Source organism: Mobula hypostoma, chromosome 18, assembly GCF_963921235.1.
Source record: "Mobula hypostoma chromosome 18, sMobHyp1.1, whole genome shotgun sequence".
NCBI lineage: Eukaryota > Metazoa > Chordata > Chondrichthyes > Myliobatiformes > Myliobatidae > Mobula > Mobula hypostoma.
Genome location: NC_086114.1, coordinates 41,485,036 through 41,503,404, shown reverse-complemented (window position 1 = coordinate 41,503,404; position 18,369 = coordinate 41,485,036). Strand labels below are relative to the sequence as shown.

The 18,369-nt window shown below is 40.5% G+C and overlaps 1 protein-coding gene across 1 annotated transcript in view; it reads right to left on the bottom strand.

Moving 5' to 3' along the window:
* tm9sf3 (transmembrane 9 superfamily member 3) overlaps positions 1-18,369 on the bottom strand; it is a 99,217-nt gene that overhangs the window by 20,294 nt on the left and 60,554 nt on the right. The window contains exons 8-9 of the mRNA XM_063070794.1: positions 9,677-9,771; positions 1,336-1,466 (exon numbers count right to left, since the gene is read on the bottom strand). Of these exons, the coding sequence (XP_062926864.1) occupies positions 1,336-1,466; positions 9,677-9,771 (226 nt within the window). The remainder of the gene's footprint in view (positions 1-1,335; positions 1,467-9,676; positions 9,772-18,369) is intronic.

The following is an 18,369-nucleotide window of genomic DNA, read 5'->3' as shown; positions in this document are numbered from 1 at the left end:
CCTGATGGAGATTGAACACTAGGGTCTCTATTCCCTCCTGGAGCAATTATGCAGAAATTGAAGTCAATAATTCATCTTCTTCTACCTTAGACCACAAACTTATCAATCACCCTAGATGAGTTATTAACTTCAAACTTTCTGCATAATCACTCAAAGAGTTGAACTGCATGTGCATGTAATGAGAGCTGTATAACTCATCTCCTTCTGCCACGAATTTATCAATCACCCCTGCTGTGGAAACTTTCTGGAGGTCCAAGATCTGCATGCTCCACAACCTCTGGACTAAGTGTGTAAATGTAGGAGGGGACTATGTTGAAAAATAAATGTGCTAGGTTTTCTAAAATTGACTCCTTCTATCTTAGGCCACAAACTTATCAATCACTCCTCGTAGCTTACCTATCTGATGGTTCAATGTACACGTTATTGTTTCATGAACCAAAATTATTAAAGATGTTATATAAAACTTCCCCTCCAGTCGTACTGTCTGTGGAACAGGCACTTGTTTGTAATTGATGGTGGATATGAAGCCAATCACATCACTAGAACCCAGTAATAGATGTGGCTGGGGACGGTCATTCAACTCCGACTGTCTGTGGACGATCCAGCTCCATCACATCAGACTGTCCCATTCCCAAGATATTGCATTATATAGATGCAAGTATTCCAAAATAAAAAAAAATCCAAAATCTGAAACGCTTCTGGCCCCAAGTATTTCGGATAAGGGGTCCTCAATCTGTAATTTGCTTTTTCCACTTGATAGCCCTGATACAAGGTTATCTACTTTCAATACAAACTCGGTTTTCTTTACTCTATAAATGTTGCCTTACCTGATTGGTATCCCCAGCATTCTTTTGACTTCCATTCTTTGTAACAGTTCAGACCTGCATTTTACAGTTTTGACATAGCCCCTTGTTTTCTAACAACCTTCGTTCTTTTATCAACCAGATGGTTCTGTAAACAGCTTAGCATGATGGCCAACATGACCTCATTCTATCAGAGATATGTTCTTTATTATATCCATTCCTCCCCACTTAACCTTGCAACAAAAAATCAATTTTCCCCATCCCTCCAGCATTTTATGTGAGTTGCTTAAAATTCCCTGAATTTATAGAATCTCTTGTGTTTATGACCCTTAAGAGTCAGAAGCATCCATTTCTTCTTTCCACAAATACTGACTGACCTGCTTTCTGCTTTAATTCAGAAAACCGATTTTCATGCAGGAGTAGCAACCATTATTTTCTACGGAAGGATGAGCTAGGAGCAAATTTAATTTTCACTTATCACTGCTAAAGCCCAATACCCTCTAATGTTTGTGTTCAGTGCTGTCATGCTCACCATTGTTCCAAAAGGAATAGCCCTGGATGCATGATAATAGATCGCAATGAAGTTTATGAAGAATGCAGTTCCACACACCATAGCTGGGATCAGAAAAGCCCCAATGAACATTTGTTTTATCCATCTTCTGCCTGTTTAAATGGGAAAAAAGCGCAAATTCAATATTAATTTCAGTCACATTAGTATTAAACTACAGTAAAAGATTTATATTTTGGAGTGAGCCTCCAACCCAATGGCATGAACATCGATTTTCTCATCTTCAAGTAATTTTCCCCATCCCTTTTCCCTCTTCTTCTATTCCCAATTCTGGCTCCCTTCTTAGTTCTTTTCTCCTCCACACCTGCCTATCACCTCCCCCGGTGCCCCTCCTCCTTCCCTTTCTCCCATGGTCCACTCTCTTCTTCTTCAGCTTATTATCTTTTCCATCTAACACCTCACAGCCTCTTATCCCCCTCCCCCACCCACCTGGCTTTACCTATCACCTTCTAGTTTGTTCTTCTTCTCCAACCCTCTTCACCCCCACAACTTTTTTTTCAGGCTTCTTCACCCGTTCTTTCCAGTCCTGATGAAGGTTCTCGACCTGAAATGTAATATGTTTATTCATTTCCAGAGATGCTGCCTGACCTGCTGAGCTCTTCCAGCAATTTGTGTTTGTTGCTCTGGATTTCTATCATCTGCAGAATCTTATCCTTATGGTTTGTATTTTGGAGTCATATTCTTATGAGCTAATGCAGGATAATATTAACTTAAAAAAGAATGTCAGTATCTAAATTTACAAAGCACCTCAAAACCAAAGATGACTTAAAATGCCTTACAGCTTATTAAGCATTTTCATCATATACATTCCAATCTCTCTGACATTACCTGATGGAGATTGAACACTGGGGTCTCTATTTCCTCCTGGAGCAATTACACCAAGTTTCTTCTAATCCTGATTATTTTTTTCTCATTTACACCTGTAGCTCATCCCTCAGATACCAAGCCTACCCATCAATTTTTCAGACCTCCATCTCTATAGCCCTCCTGCTCCTAACTTCTGCCACAAGGATGACTCAAGTTCTCTGTACTTTTTCCCTGAACAAAGATTCCACTCGGCTCCCTCTAAGTTGCTCCAGGAATCATCAGAGTTCTTACTCTTCCATCAAGGGCAATTTGTACAAAAGGGTGAGCAATAGCTGCAAACTCAAACCCAGCAGTAAATTCTGCAGAGGGGAGGAACAATAAGTTACTATTCTGGGGGAAATCAGAATATTACAGATGATTTAGTGATGGTTGGTACCAGTGTATTATGGTATTTATCAAGCAAAAAAACTTTCTCTTTTAATGACTTATGTGAAAATTTGAGGGAAAACTATCATATTATTAGTAAGTCAGAGCATGGGTTTTTTTTGTAAAAGACAGAGTTCCACTCTGCTTTCTGACACTATAGGTTGAATGGCCTCATGTACTCACACAAATGAATAATTTGAGATATTCTGTCTCTTCTATCAGTTGCATTTCGACATAAAACTGAAGGTAGTTACAGTCAGCTCCTGGTAAGAATGTATGCACATTTAAATTTTGAAAAACCACCTAATAAACAGTGAAGACTTAGAAAAGTCACTACAGGTGTCCCCCGCTTTTCGAACATTCACTTTACGAAACCTTACTGTTACGAAAGACCTACGTTAGTACTCTATTTTCACTTTCAGAAGATGTTTTCACTATTACGGAAAAAATTCAGCGCGCGATAAAAGCAGCGCGCGCCCAGAGCAGCCGCTCTCCCCAGATTCGTAACGGCATTCTCGCCAGCATTGCTTTAACACGAGCCTGTGAGCAGTCGTTTGCAAGATGAGTTCTATGGTGTCCGAAAAGCCTGAAAGAGCTCGTAAGGGTGTTACACTTAGCGTAAAACTAGACATAATTAAGCATTTCGATCGTGGTGAACGAAGCAAGGACAAAATGAGTTTGGCTTGTGGAAGCTGACGAAGATGATGTTGAAGAGGTTTTGGCATCCCATGACCAAGAACTGATAGAAGAAGAGCTGATGCAATTGGAAGAGGAAAGGATAACAATCGAAACCGAATGAGTAATGATAAAGTACGACTTTAATTTTGAAAGGAGACATAGGTTTAGGGGATATTTGCAAGATTCTTTGAGTCCTTACAAAGAACTGTATGATAGAAAAATGCGCGAGGCTCAGCAGTCAAGCAAGCCTTCCACATCAGCCACAGCAGACGATGAACCTCGACCTTCGACATCGAGGCGGGCAGCCATAGGAGAAAATGAGCTGCCTTCCCTGATCGACAATGAGATAACACCCCCGTGTCCCACCACCCCAACACCCGGGCCCCGGACAGATACTGCACTGATTCGCGGAGAATGCAGCAGTAGCCGGGAGGCACACAGCACATCTTTAAGAAAAAAGCCGAAATAAACATGCTAATTAATTACGTGTGGGGCGGCACCTAATTAATTAGCATGTTTATTTCGGCTTTTTTCTTAAAGATGTGCTGGGTGCGTCCTGGCTACCGCTGGACCCCTGCGTGCTTCGCGGCAATGTATCGGTTGGTGGCCCGGAGGGTGGGGGCCACTGCACCACCCAGCCTGTGACAACTCAGTCTAACGCACCATCATCAGTGTGCTTGGTGCTGAACCAAATCCGGTAAGTGATACTACACGGTACATACATTATTTCTACTTTATATTGGCTGTGTATTTTTACGTGTTATGTGGTATGATTTGGCAGCTTCATAGTTTAAAGGTTACTGGAGAGCGCTTGCACCATGTTTTTGCCAAAAGCGCTTGTGTGAGATTTTCTGCCGACGGCACCTGCGTGAGATTTTCGCTACGGAGATCTGCGCCAGCAATGATTGTGGAAAAATATTTCTATTTTATATAGGCTGTGTATTTATCATATCATTCCTGCTTTTACTATATGGTACTGTTATTTTAGGTTTTATGTGTTATTTGGCATGATTTGGTAGGTTATTTTTGGGTCTGTGAACGCTCACAAGATTTTCCCATATACATAAATGGTAATTGCTTCTTCGCTTTACAACATTTCGGCTTATGAACCATTTTATAGGAACACTCTACCTTCGGATGGCGGGGGAAACCTGTATTTCCAGGCTATGCTTAATACAGCAAGAGTTAATAGGGAAACTAGTATTTTGCCTATGTCTTTGCCAATCAGGCTGTTAGAAACTAGAAGAAAATTAGTGCATTTGCACCACCTAGTGGATGAAGAAGTACTGATATTATTATCATTAGTCATACAGTACATAAACAGACTCTTCAGCTAACTGGTTCATGCCAATCAAGATTCCCATCTGAGCTAGTCTTATTTGCTTCTGTTTGGCCCCTATCTGTCTAAACCTTTCCTACCCATGCAGCGTCCAAGTTCCTTTTAAATGCCATTCATGTAACTGCTTCAACCACTTCTATAGCTCATTCCATATACTGACCATCCTCTGGGTGAAAAAGATGCTCCTCAGGTTTCTATTAAACCTTCCCCCTCTCATCTTAAATTTATGCGCTCTAGCTCCTGATACACAAAACCTGGGAAAAAGACAGTATGCATTCACCCTATGTGCACCAGTCATGATTTTATACACATGAAGTATAAAACTGTAGGACCAAATTCAAATACATTCTAATCGTCCAGTGCTTCAGCATTACATCAGTGATGTCTATCTGAAGAATGGCTTTGTAAAACATGCAGGTATTCAACTGACTTCTTCCACGTTTATAATTAGCAATTTCAATCAGGGTTACTTGCAATAAATGCAAATCTTGCGTTAACAAAATCCAGCTTTTCTTTACATTATCTCATTTTTGTCAATGTCACTCAACAGAAAGCCAGTGTTGTTTAGTGTTATGACAAGGCTTGCAACTCAAGTAACAGTGTGGCCTGACAAGTCACCCCTTTTCTTTAACTATCACCTCGTCACTATTGCAACAGTTCTAGTCACCTATTTATAGGAAGGATGCCATGGCTTTGCAGAAGAGGCTAACCAGGATGCTGCCTGGATTAGACGGCATGTGCTATAATGAGGTTGGACAACTTTGGGTTGTTCTCTCTAGATCAGCAGAAACTGAGAGGATATCTGATAGAGGTTTATAAGGTTATGAGAGGCATCAAAACTGACATGACTCAGGGATGTGTGCTTAGCCCACTGCTTTACTCTCTCTTCACCCATAAGTGTATGGCAAGGCACAGCTCACATGCCATCTATAAATTTGCCGAAGACACAACTCTTATTGGCAGAATTTCAGATGATAATAAAAGGCATACAGGAGGGAGATAGATCAGCTGGGTGAGTGCTGTTGCAACAACTACCTTGCACTCCATGTCAGTAAGACCAAGGTATTGATTGTGGATTTCAAGAAGAGGAAGCCAAGGGAACACACACCAATCCTCATCAAAGAATCAGCATTGGAAAGGGTGAGAGGTTTCAACTTCCTCGATGTCAACATCTCTGAAGATCTATCCAGGACCCAACACATCAATGCAATTACAAAGACATGACACCAGCTGTATTATATTAGGAGCTCGAGGAGGCTTAAGTATGTCACCAAAGACTATAGCATGTTTCTACAGATGTACCATGGAGAGCATTCTAGCTAGTTCTATCACCATCTGGTACGGAGGGGCCATTGTACAGGATCGGAAAAAGCCGCAGAAAGTTGTAAACTCAGACAGATTAATGATGGACATTAGCCTCCCAAGCATCCAGAAGACCTCTGAAGGGTGGTGATGCCCCAAAAAGCCAACAACCATCACCCAGGACATGCTCTCTTCTCATTGCTACCATCAAGGAGGAGGTACATGAGCCTGAAGACATACTCAATTTTTCAGGAACAACTCAAGTACACTGCCACACTTTTTCTTATTTTGCATTATTATTTAATTTATATTAAAATATTTAACTTATCATTATTTAACATACACACACATATATACTTATTGTAATTTATAATTTTTTATGTACTGCACTGTACTACTGCTGCACAACAAATTTCTAGACATATGCTACTGATAGTAAACCTGACTCACAGATAAGTAGACAGTATCTTTCTCCCTAGGGTTGAAATGTCTAATACTAGAGAGCATGCATTTAAGGTGAGAGGGGTAAGTTCAAAGGAGATACGAGAGGCAAATTGTTGTTGTTTATTTTTGAAAACGCAGAGTGGCGGGTGCCTGGAATGTGTTACCTGGGATAATGGTAAAAGCAGATACATTAGGGACCTTAGATGTTTAGATAGGCACTTGAATGTGAGCGAAACGGAATGATATGCATATTGTATTAGCAGAAGTGATTAGTTTAGATGACTATTTGATTCTGAATTTAATTGGTTCACCACAACATTGTGGGCTGAAGAGCCTGTGCTGTACTGTTCTATGTTCTCTTTGGAGAAGAGGAGGATGACAGGTGACTTGATAAAAGTGGATAAAATGATAAGAGGCATTTATCAAGTGGACAGCCTAGGGCAGAAATGGCTAAAACAAGAGGGCATAACTTTACGGTGTTTGGAGGAAAGTATAGGGTTTCTCTCTTTTTTTTACACACACCTGGAGTGGTTAGTGCATAGTGTGGAGGTAGAATCAGATACATTACTGACATAAGACTCTTAGATAGGCACATGGATGAAGAGAAAAATGATGGGCTACGTGGGAGGGAAGGGTTAGATTAACTTTGGAATAGGTTAAAGTAGTAGTCGCCAACCTTTTTAAGCCCAAGATCCCCTACCTCAGCCTTAGTGAAAGGCAAGATCTAGCCACTAAATTGTTTAGAGAAAAAACAACTCATTGTACTTCCAACTTGACGCCTTTTATTTGGGTTAAATGTATTTGAATTACATAAAATGCTTTTGTCAAACTTTCAAATTAATTCAACCAAGAAAACACTGTAACTAGCATATCAAACAGGCCATAATTGTCTTTCTTTAAGAATATTACAATACTTCATACCTTTTGCAGTAACTCCTACTTTGAAAAGGACCACTCGACAACTTCATGTCCAAAGGTACAACTTTATCTGGGACGGCAAAACCAATGCGGCGGAGGGGCTTATACACACAAGCGCAGAAAAGACCAGAAGTAAAACCCCGCAACCCCGGAAACAACCTCTGTTTACAAACAGCTTTCCATAGCGGGAGTATTGCTATATTGCCAATATCCTAATTGGTATTAACTTATCTTTATAATGCTCACATTACAACACTTCTCCCCCTTTAAATTCCAACATTCCCCAAATGTAAAAGAACTGGGAAACAAAAAACAGTGATGTCATTATCTTGTGTACCTCTGAAACTTATACTAGTGTCTCAGTAACAGTTTACCAATACAAAACACCTGAAAAACGTGGCAGATTCAACATTCAATCTAACAAAGGAAACTGTCCATTCAAATATTCGGTCTGTCAGGAGGTTTGCGAGGGTGCTGTGCTGCAACGGATGAAAATTATGAAATCTAAGTATAGGAGCTGTCTTACTGATAGGGTTGCCCACTTTCTCACTCCCAAATAAGGGACAAAAGTAGCAGTCAAATATGGGACACTCGTGTTTACCCCGAGAAAGACTACCATGACCATGAAGCCTTGTGTGGGCACCTGTATGCGCATGCGTGTAGGTGCCGATTTTTTTCTACATATCGGTTTTGGTTTAATCTTCCCGATTCTGTTAAGTGAAGCTACACTGTACATACATTATTTCTACTTTATATAGGCTGTGTATTTATCATATCATTCCTACTTTTTACTATATGTTAGTGTTATTTTAGGTTTTATGTGTTATTTGGTATGATTTGGTAGGTTATTTTTTGGGTCTGGGAACGTTCAAAAATTTTTCTCATATAAATTAATGGTAATTGCTTCTTCACTTTACGCCATGTCCACTTACAAAAAGTTTCATCGGAACGCTCTACCTCAGCGGGGGAAATATGGGACAAGGGCGGTCCCGTATGGGACAAACCAATTTAGCCCAATATATGGGATCTCCCGGCTAATATGGGACAGTTGGCAACCCTACTTACTGACAGACACCTCACAGACTGTCTCAAACTGGCTGCCTGTCGTTATGAGCCAAATTTCAGGGAACTAGCAGAAAGTATTCAGCTTCAGTCATCATACTGAGTGCAACAGTCAATTTTTATTCATTTATTTTTCGTGTTGAAATAAAATTAAATAATGAAACATAGAATTAAAGGTGTTGTAATGTGAGCATTATAAAAATAAGTAATACTAATTATGATAGTATTTCTGGGTTGCAGGGTTTTACTTCCAGTCTTTTCTACCACGGTGCATGGCGGGGGAGCTACGCACATGTGCACTAGGCAGAAAGAACGGAACTAAAACCCTAAAACCCCGCAACCTGGGAACAATCTCTCTGTACAAACAGCTTTCAGTAGTGGAAGTACTGCTAAAATTACCATTATCCTAATTAGTATTACTTATTTTTATAATGCTCACATTACAACAGTATTTGTGTATTTATTTTTCATTTTTTTCAGGATCTATTGGGAAAGTCTCAAAGATCAACCAGTCCATCGCAATCAAGCAGTTGGCAACCACTAGGTTAAAGGGTCTGCACAACATCATGGGCCGAGGGACTTGCATTGTGCTGTACTGTTCTATGTTCTACATTGTGCTTGTATCTGACTCCACTACCTGCTGTGGCAGCATGTTCCTGATATTCTTTTCCTCAATCCTTTTTAAAACTTCCCCACACCATAAACCTATGTCCTTTGGCTCCTGATACCCTTAAAACGAGAAAGGGATTTTTACTATTTATCTTATTTACTCACTGAATTTTCTAATACTATAAAGAACGTAAATCAAGACGGACAGTTTGACAGAGTGCTATCAAATGAATTTAGTTCTGATTAAGTGCAAGATGATGCATTTTGGGATTTTGTTGGACAACAGTAGAGGAGGCAGCAGCATATTAGGTTGCAGAGTAGGAAGGATTTAAGGAATACAAATACTGAAACTGTGCACATGTTCACAGATAAGTAAGGTGAAAAAGATTGGGTAACCAAACGTACAAATGGTCGTGTGGAAATATGGGGAGGGGGCACTAAAAACAAGTAATATTTGGGTAGGGTAATAAATATCAACAAGCAATAAAGAAATGGAAGCTCCAATCTGCAAAACAAAGAAGATTTGTGCTGGAAGGCTATGAAAGACTTGTTACAAGTAACAAGTAAACAAAAACTTGGGATGATAGAGGGGCATGTCAATTTCACTCTTTTAGTTCACATATTAATTGGTTAATAGTGAAACACTTGAAATACAAATACAATCTGTATACCCAGGAGGGAAAACTGGGAAATTGCAAAAATATCAGACATTTAAAGTACCTCCTTGTCGAGCATACAGACTCCCTCCAAAATAGCCATTCAGTGGCGATGTTGCAGCAAACACAAATATCGCTGTACTTAGCATGGATCCTCTCCTGGAAAGGGGGGGAAAAAAAAAAATCAGAAAATGGATAAGAGCTCATTACCGAAGACATTTGTGAGTAACGTATTTTTCACAGAAACATGGAGAAGGCCGCCTCATGAAATATTAAATGAATGACTTGATTCTAGCTTGGAATTTAACTTCCCCCACACCCCCATAACTCCATCCTACAGCTGCTTCTATTAACCCATATGCTGCAAATGCTTTGGCATATGGAAGATGAAAAAATTATTAATTATATTCTTCATACAAATACAGTACTGTGCAAAAGTCTTAGGCACCCTAGATTTTTTATATAAATTTTGTTTCAGGTTATTATTTTTTGTCTTCTGCATTAGTGTGTCAGTATAAAACGGCAAATTTTAGATTTAAAAACATTCATTTGATTTGGTGATCTGGTCAGAATTAATGGAATCCTCAATGCTGAGAAGTACGAGCAGATTCTCATCCATCATGCAATGCCAATTTCATTCTGCAGCAGGATAATGACAGCAATGATCATAAAAGAGTATCTTCAGCAAAAAGAAGAACAAGGAGTTCTGCAACAGAGCCCTGATCTCAACATCATTGACATTGTCTGGGGTTACCTGGAGAGACAGATGCAAGCCAAAGTCTGCAACATTGTGGTAGGTTCTCCAAGATGCTTGGAACAACCCATCAGCTGATTTTCTAATAAAAGGCACGACAGTGAACTTAAGAGAATTGATGCAATTTTAAAGGTATTGATTTCATTTAGTTTTTTACTGTTACTGCTTTTCATGGTAAATTTTTTGATATTTAGAAACTTCTCATAATTTTTGACAGCATCTTCGCTTTATGTGGCTAAGACTTTTGCACAGTACTGGATATTTCTTGGTACAACTATAGGAACATGAGGAACAGAATATCAATGATAAGGCAAGAGTACTTCATAAGCAGACAGTTTTCACATTAGCTTAACAGTCAAAATTAGTGTATTTAATACATAAGCCACCAATGCCAAAATCTGGCTCCAGCACAGATGATGGGATGACGATCAGATTTAACATAAGTATACAGGATCATGACTGATTTTAACAGGACAAAAAGAGAGATGTTCCTGTTAGCTCATGATTCAAGGATCTGGGGCAGTTTGAAGTTTTGGACAGAAGTAGCAAGATAAAAATATAAAGGCACCAGTTAGGAAGTAGAACTTACTGCTTGTAAGGGTGACAATAGAATCAAACAAATTTTGATCAGGAATTGAGGGAAAATAATTTGGAGGACCAAGGAAGGAATGGGGGATTGCTATTGCCAGGGTTGCTCGGACTGGAACCAGTGGAGACATAATGGTCAGAACAATTCCCAGTGTTACGATGCTTCTATGATTTCAATCAGATCAGAATTTCATAATCTCCCTTTCCTGCAAAAGAACACCAGTTATCTGAAGTAGCAAACAGCTGTGTGAGCAACTGACTTAGAACAAGCTTGGCTTGAACCAAGGACCACCCTGATGTTTACAACCCAGCATCGGAAACAAGTCTGTGAATCACCAGGAATATCTCACAATAGACATTATTAAGATAATTAAAGACCATAAGAAACAGGAGCAGAAGTAGGCCATTTAGCCCATCGAGTCTGCTCCGCCATTCAATCATGGGCTGATCCAATTCTTCCAGTCATCCCCGCTCCCCTGCCTTCTCCCCATACCCTTTGATGCTCTGGCTAATCAAGAACCTATCTAACTCTGCGCGGCCTCTCCAGTGAATGATATCGGTATTTGTAAGTAGGAGGCCGTGCACAATTCGGATTTGATGGAGACAGACGTGAGAAGCATGGAGGAACATCTGGAACTTCTGAAATGCCCGGTTTGCTGCCGCTGCTACTCTGCGATCGAGAATCTCTGGAGGGGAAGGCCCCAAATCGTCGGCTTTGCCTGTTGCTGGCAGCCGGGGCTGGGGTCAAAGCGCTCGGCAGAGATGGTGCTCGGTGTTGGAGGGCTGGTCGGAGGCTCGAAGTTTTCGGACGGACTCAAGAGTCGGACTGTGGTCGGGTGCTTCCAGGATGCTGCATCAGCAAGTTTGCGGCGCTGGAAGCTCATGGCAGGGAGAGTTTTCTTTCTTCTACCGTCTGCGTGAGATAATGGGACTTTCGAGAGACTTCGAGACTTTTTTTTTACCGTGCCCATGGTCTGTTCTCTACCAAATTACGGTATTGCTTGCACTGTTGTAACTATATGTTATGATTATGTGGGGTTTTTTTTGTCAGTTTTTCAGTCTTGGTCTGTCTTGTGTTTCTGTGATATCACACTGGAGGAACATTGTATCATTTCTTAATGCATGCATTACTAAATGACAATAAAAGAAGACTGCGTGTCCTCATAATCTAATCTAATCTAATCTAAACGCACCCATTGACTTGGCTTCCGCAGCCACTCGCGGCAACAAATTCCACAGATTTACCACCCTCTGACGAAAGAAATTTCTTCGCATCTCTGTTCAAAATGGACGTCCTTCAATCCTGAAGTTGTCCCCTCTTGCCCTAGACTCCCCTACCATGGGAAATAACTTTGCCATATCTAATCTGTTCAGACCTTTTAACATTCGGGATGTTTCTATGAGAGCCCCCCTCATTCTCCTGAACTCCAGGGAATACAGCCTAAGAGCTGCCAGACGTTCCTCATATGGTAACCCTTTCATTTCTGGAATCATTCTCATGAATCTTCTCTGAATCCTCTCCAACGTCAGTATATCCTTTCTAAAATAAGGAGCCCAAAACTGCACACAATACTCCAAGTGTGGTCTCACAAGTGCCTTATAGAGCCTCACCATCACATCCCTGCTCTTATATTCTAAGCTCTAGAAATGAATGCCAACATTGCACTTGCCTTCTTCACCACCGACTCAACCTGGAGGTTAACCTTCAGGGCATCCTGCACAAGGACGCCCAAGTCCCTTTACATCTCTGCATTTTGAATTCCCTCCCCATCTCAATAATATGAGGGGTGATTGATAAGTTTGTGGCCTAAAGTAGAAGGAGATGAGTTATACAGCTCTCGTTACATGCATGTGCAGTTCAACTCTTTGAGTGATTATGCAGAAAGTTTGAAGGTAATAACTCATCTTCTTCTACCTTAGGCCACAAACTTATCAATCACCCCTGCTGTGGACCACTTTCTGGAGGTCCAAGACGCTGACTTCCACAAAGAAGGGATCCGTATGCTCCACGACTGCTGGACTAAGTGTGTAAATGTAGGAGGGGACTATGTTGAAAAATAAGTGTCCTAGGTTTTCTAAAATTGACTCCTTCTACCTTAGGCCACAAACTTATCAATCACCCCTTGTAGTCTGCCCATTTATTTCCTCCACCAAAGTGCATGACCATACACTTTCCAACATTCTACTTCACTTGCCACTTCTTTGCCCATTCCCCTAAACTATCTAAGGCCTTCATTGTCCAAATCATTGACATACATCGTAAAAAGCAGCAGTCCCTGAGGAACTCCACTGGTAACTGGCAGCGAGCCAGAATAGGATCCTTTATTTCCATTCTCTGTTTTCTGCCGATCAACCAATGCTCCACCCATGTCAGTAACTTCCCTGTAATTCCATGGGCTCTTATCTTGCTTAGCAGCCTCATGTGCAGCACCTTGTCAAAGGCCTTCTGAAAAGCCAAGTACACCACATCTACTGCATCTCCTTTGTCTCAACCTGTCTGTAATTTCCTCAAAAAATTTCAGTAGGTTTGTCAGGCAGGATTTTCCTTTCAGGAAACCATGCTGGCTTTGGCATGTCTTGTCATGTGCTTCCAGGTATTCTGTCATCTCATCCTTAACAATCGATTCCAACAACTTCCCAACCACTGATGTCAGGCTAACAGGTCTATAGTTTCCTTTCTGCTGCCTCCCATCCTTCTTAAATAGCGCACTAACATTTGCAATTTTCCAGTCATCCAGTACAATGCCAGAATCTATCGATTCTTGAAAGATCATTGTTATACCTCCGCAATCTCTCCAGCTACTTTCTTCAGAACCCGAGGGTACATTCCAACAGGTCCAGGAGATTTATCTACCCTCAGACTATTAAGCTTCCTGAGTACCTTCCCAGTCGTAATTTTCACTGCACATACTTCACTTCCCTGACACTCTTGAATGTCCTGTATACTGCAGATGTTTTCCACTGTGAAGACTGATGCAAAATACACATTCAGTTCCTCTGCCATCTCTGCATCTGTCATTACAATATCTCCAGTGTCCTTTTCTATTAGTCCTATATCTACCCTCAACTCTCTTTTACCCTTAATATAAGCAAAAAAGCTTTTAGTATCTTCTTTGATATTAGTCGCCAGCTTCCTTTCATAATTCATCTTTTCCCTCTCAAATTTTTAGAAGCTTCCCAATCCTCTATCTTTCCACTAGTTTTGGCTTCCTTGTATGCCCTCTCTTTTGCTTTTACTTTGGCTCTGACTTCACTTGTCAGCCACGGTAGTGTCCTTCTTCCATTTGAAAATTTCTTATTTAGAATATATCTGTCTTGCACTTCCCTCATTTTTCACAGAAACTCCGGCCATTGCTGCTCTGCTGTCCTTCCTGCTAGAGTCCCTTTCCAATCAACCTTGGTCAGTTCCCCTCTCACGCCATTGTAATTTCCCTTATTCCACTGAAATACCGACACACTGGAATTTAGTTTCTCCTTCTCAAGTTTCAAAGAGAACTCGATCTCTGTTCCCTAAGGGTTCCTTAACCTTAAGCTCTCTTATCACCTCTGGATGATTGCACACCACCCAATCCAGCAAAGCCAATCCCCTAGTGGGCTCAACAAGAAGCTGTTCTAAAAAGCCATCCCACAGACATTCTGCAAATACTCTCTCCTGAGGTTCAGTACTGGCCTTGATTTCTCAGTACACTTCCATGTTAAAATCCCCAATGATTACCATCAGAAGTTACTTGGTTCTGATCCTTGTCTTTAGTGCCTCTTCTGACACGCCTTTTCTATCTCCTGTTGTAATTTGTAATCCAAATCTCAAGCATTTCAGTTTTGTTTTGATCTTTTGACAAAATAGCCAAGCAATGGTAAATATTAGTAACAAAAAAAAACAATATTTTAGTGACATTATAAAACAAAATCCAAAAAGGGATCCAGTGCCTTGCTTAACATCAATACTTCTAATAGAAATTGTATGCAGTATCCAAGAACAGAAAAGATAGCAGTATTTTAAGCCAATTAGGAAAATGTGAATTAAGGTCTCATTTTTCAGCTGCAAATCTTGCACAGTAAGCATCAAATAGCACTTGAAGACCTCCATTACTCGGGGTCAACCATGGATATTACATCCTAGTTGTTGATGTGATACGCAAGCCAGGGCAGTATGACATGGAGAGTAAGTCATTGCCCATGCAGCAGGCTCCCCCTCTCCACGCAGCTGATGAATCCAAAGGAACAGCAGAGACCAATACAGTTTGGCACTACAGCATAGAGGCACTAAAGACAAGGATCAGAACCAAGTAACTTTCATGCATCAACTTTGAAGCCATCTCCTTTCCCTTTGCTCCATGACACCATGGTGAGCGACAGGGATCTTGCTCGCTGACCACTATGATAATTTGAGCAGCTATCCGGAATATCTCAGTGATTCTTCAAATGACACACTTCTTGGCACATGAGATAGGGATCAAAAGTGGTCTTCCCTGGCTATTGCTCTGCTATAGTCAGCTAAAAGAACAGGGGCCTGTTACAGCATCTCAGCAGCACAATTCACCCCATATAATGCTGCTTAGTGCAGCATGTGGATGTGTCACAGACCACTGGTGCCTGCTGTTGGATGGTACAATAAGCAATCCCTAATAAAATCCATATTTTGCTAGCTACTGAAATGATGGAAACCAATTTGTATGAGGAGAGTGGTGAAGGCACATCAATAAGCTTTATGTTCACTTATTATAAAAATATAGAACATTAAGGGCTAATTTCCTGCTCAGCATCACAAACTGACTGAGGGAAGTTGGAAAGGACACACAATAGACTCCAAGAATTTATGCGAACAACTTCCTTACTTAGATCTATATAAGCCATTTAAGTTTGTGTTCTGGTGTCCAGCTGTCACTGGTTCCCAAGATTTCTGTTCCAAATTGACCTTTCCTATGGATTTATTATTTACCTTACTCATTCATCTGTCAATTATTCAATTGTACCAGTTTTCTGAGGAAGCAACTGAAGGTGAGGGCAGAGAACTAATTGACCAACTGAACAATATAGAATACCTATACATTGTGACAATATTCACTGCCTTTTGGTCCAGGAAGCTTTGTTTTTTGCAAAGCTCAATTTTCTAAACACTGGCAGCTGCCACTACTAAGGATCATAATGATGTTTTTGAGTAAGTTAAACTTTCAACTAATATTCTTTGTTCAGCTTCTTGTTGTAAACGGAAGTCATTCCTCAGTTCTTAATGTAAACAGCAAACAGTAATCAGTTTGAAGTAAAAAAAAAGCCTTTGAAAACAAGAGCCACAGAATTGCTGGCCCACAGAACTTGGTCTAACTGCTGAAGAGGAGCAGTACAAGATAATGGGTTATTTAATTTGGCATATTTCAAACTAGACAAGACTGGCTAAGTTGCTTAGTTCAAGGAAGTTTGAAGAGTAGATTATAATTTAGCATATCAATAGTTGATATATTAACAAGTTTAAAGTTCAAAGTAAATTTATTATCAAAGTACAGAAATATCACCGTATAAAATACTGAGATTCATTTTTTTGCGGATATTGACAATAAATACAAAGGACAATAGAATCAATGGAAGACAACCAATGTGCAAGATGCAACAAACTGCAAATAAAAAAAGAAAAAAAGAATAATAATAATAATAATATAAGTAAGCAATAAATACCGAGAACATGAGATGAAGAGACCTTGAAAATGTCTTTATTTTGTGGGAACAGTTCAATGATAAACTGAGTGAAGTTATCCTCTCTGGTTCAAGAGCCTAATAGTTGAGGGGGTAATAAGTGTTCCTGAACCTGGTGGCGAGGGTCCTTCCTATACCTCTTTCCTGATGGTAGCAGTAAGAAGACTGCATGGCCTGAATGGTGGGTGATGTTTGATGATGGATGCTGCTTTCCTATGACAATACTCCGTGTAGGTGTACTCATGGATGGACAGGGTTTTATCTGGGATGAACTGGGCTGTATCCACTACCTTTTGTAGGCTCTTCCATTCAAGGGTATTAGCGTTTCCATACAAGGCCATGATGCAACCAGTCAATATTCTGTCCACCTCACATCTCTAAGTTTGTCAAAACCTTAGATAAGCAAACTATTCATAAACTTCTATGGAAGTAGAGGTACTGCTGTGCTTTCTTTGTAATTGCACTTGCGTGCTGGATCCACGATTGATCCTGTGAACTGATAACACCAAGAAATTTAATGTTGCTGATCCACTCCACCTCTGATCCTCCACTGAGGAGTGCCTTGTGGACCTCTGTTTCTCCTCCCGAAGTCAAAAATCAGTTCCCTGGTCTTGTTGACATTGAGAGGTTGTTGTTGTGGCACCACTCAGCCAGATTTTCAGTCTCCTTCCTGTATGTTGAGTCAACACCTTTGATTCAGCCAACGACAGTGGTGTTGTCAGCATACTTAAATATGGCAATGAAGCTGTGCTTAGCCACAGTCATCAATTTCAAAGAAGTAGCATACAAATTAGCCAGAGAAAGTGGCTCACCTGAGGACTGGGAGAAATTCAGAGTTCAGCAGAGGAGGACAAAGGGCTTAATTAGGAAGGGGAAAAAAGATTATGAGAGAGAACTGGCAGAGAACATAAAAACGGACTGTAAAAGCTTTTATAGATATGTAAAAAGGAAAAGACTGGTAAAGACAAATGTAGGTCCCCTGCAGACAGAAACAGGTGAATTGATTATGGGGAGCAAGGACATGGCAGACCAATTGAATAATTACTTTGGTTCTGTCTTCACTAAGGAGGACATAAATAATCTTTCAGAAATAGTAAGGGACAGAGGGTCCAGTGAGATGGAGGAACTGAGTGAAATACATGTTAGTAGGGAAGTGGTGTTAGGTAAATTGAAGGGATTGAAGGGATTGAAGGCAGATAAATCCCCAGGGCCAGATGGTCTGCATCCCAGAGTGCTTAAGGAGGTAGTCCAAGAAATAGTGGATGCATTAGTGATAATTTTTCAAAACTCGTTAGATTCTGGACTAGTTCCTGAGGATTGGAGGGTGGCTAATGTAACTCCACTTTTTAAAAAAGGAGGGAGAGATAAACCGGGGAATTATAGGCCGGTTAGCCTAACGTCGGTGGTGGGGAAACTGCTGGAGTCAGTTATCAAGGATGTGATAACAGCACATTTAGAAAGTGGTGAAATGATCGGACAAAGTCAGCATGGATTTGTGAAAGGAAAATCATGTCTGACAAATCTCATAGAATTTTTTGAGGATGTAACTAGTAGAGTGGATAGGGGAGAACCAGTGGATGTGGTATATTTGGATTTTCAAAAGGCTTTTGACAAGGTCCCACACAGGAGATTAGTGTGCAAACTTAAAGCACACGGTATTGGGGGTAAGGTATTGGTGTGGGTGGAGAATTGGTTAGCAGACAGGAAGCAAAGAGTGGGAATAAACG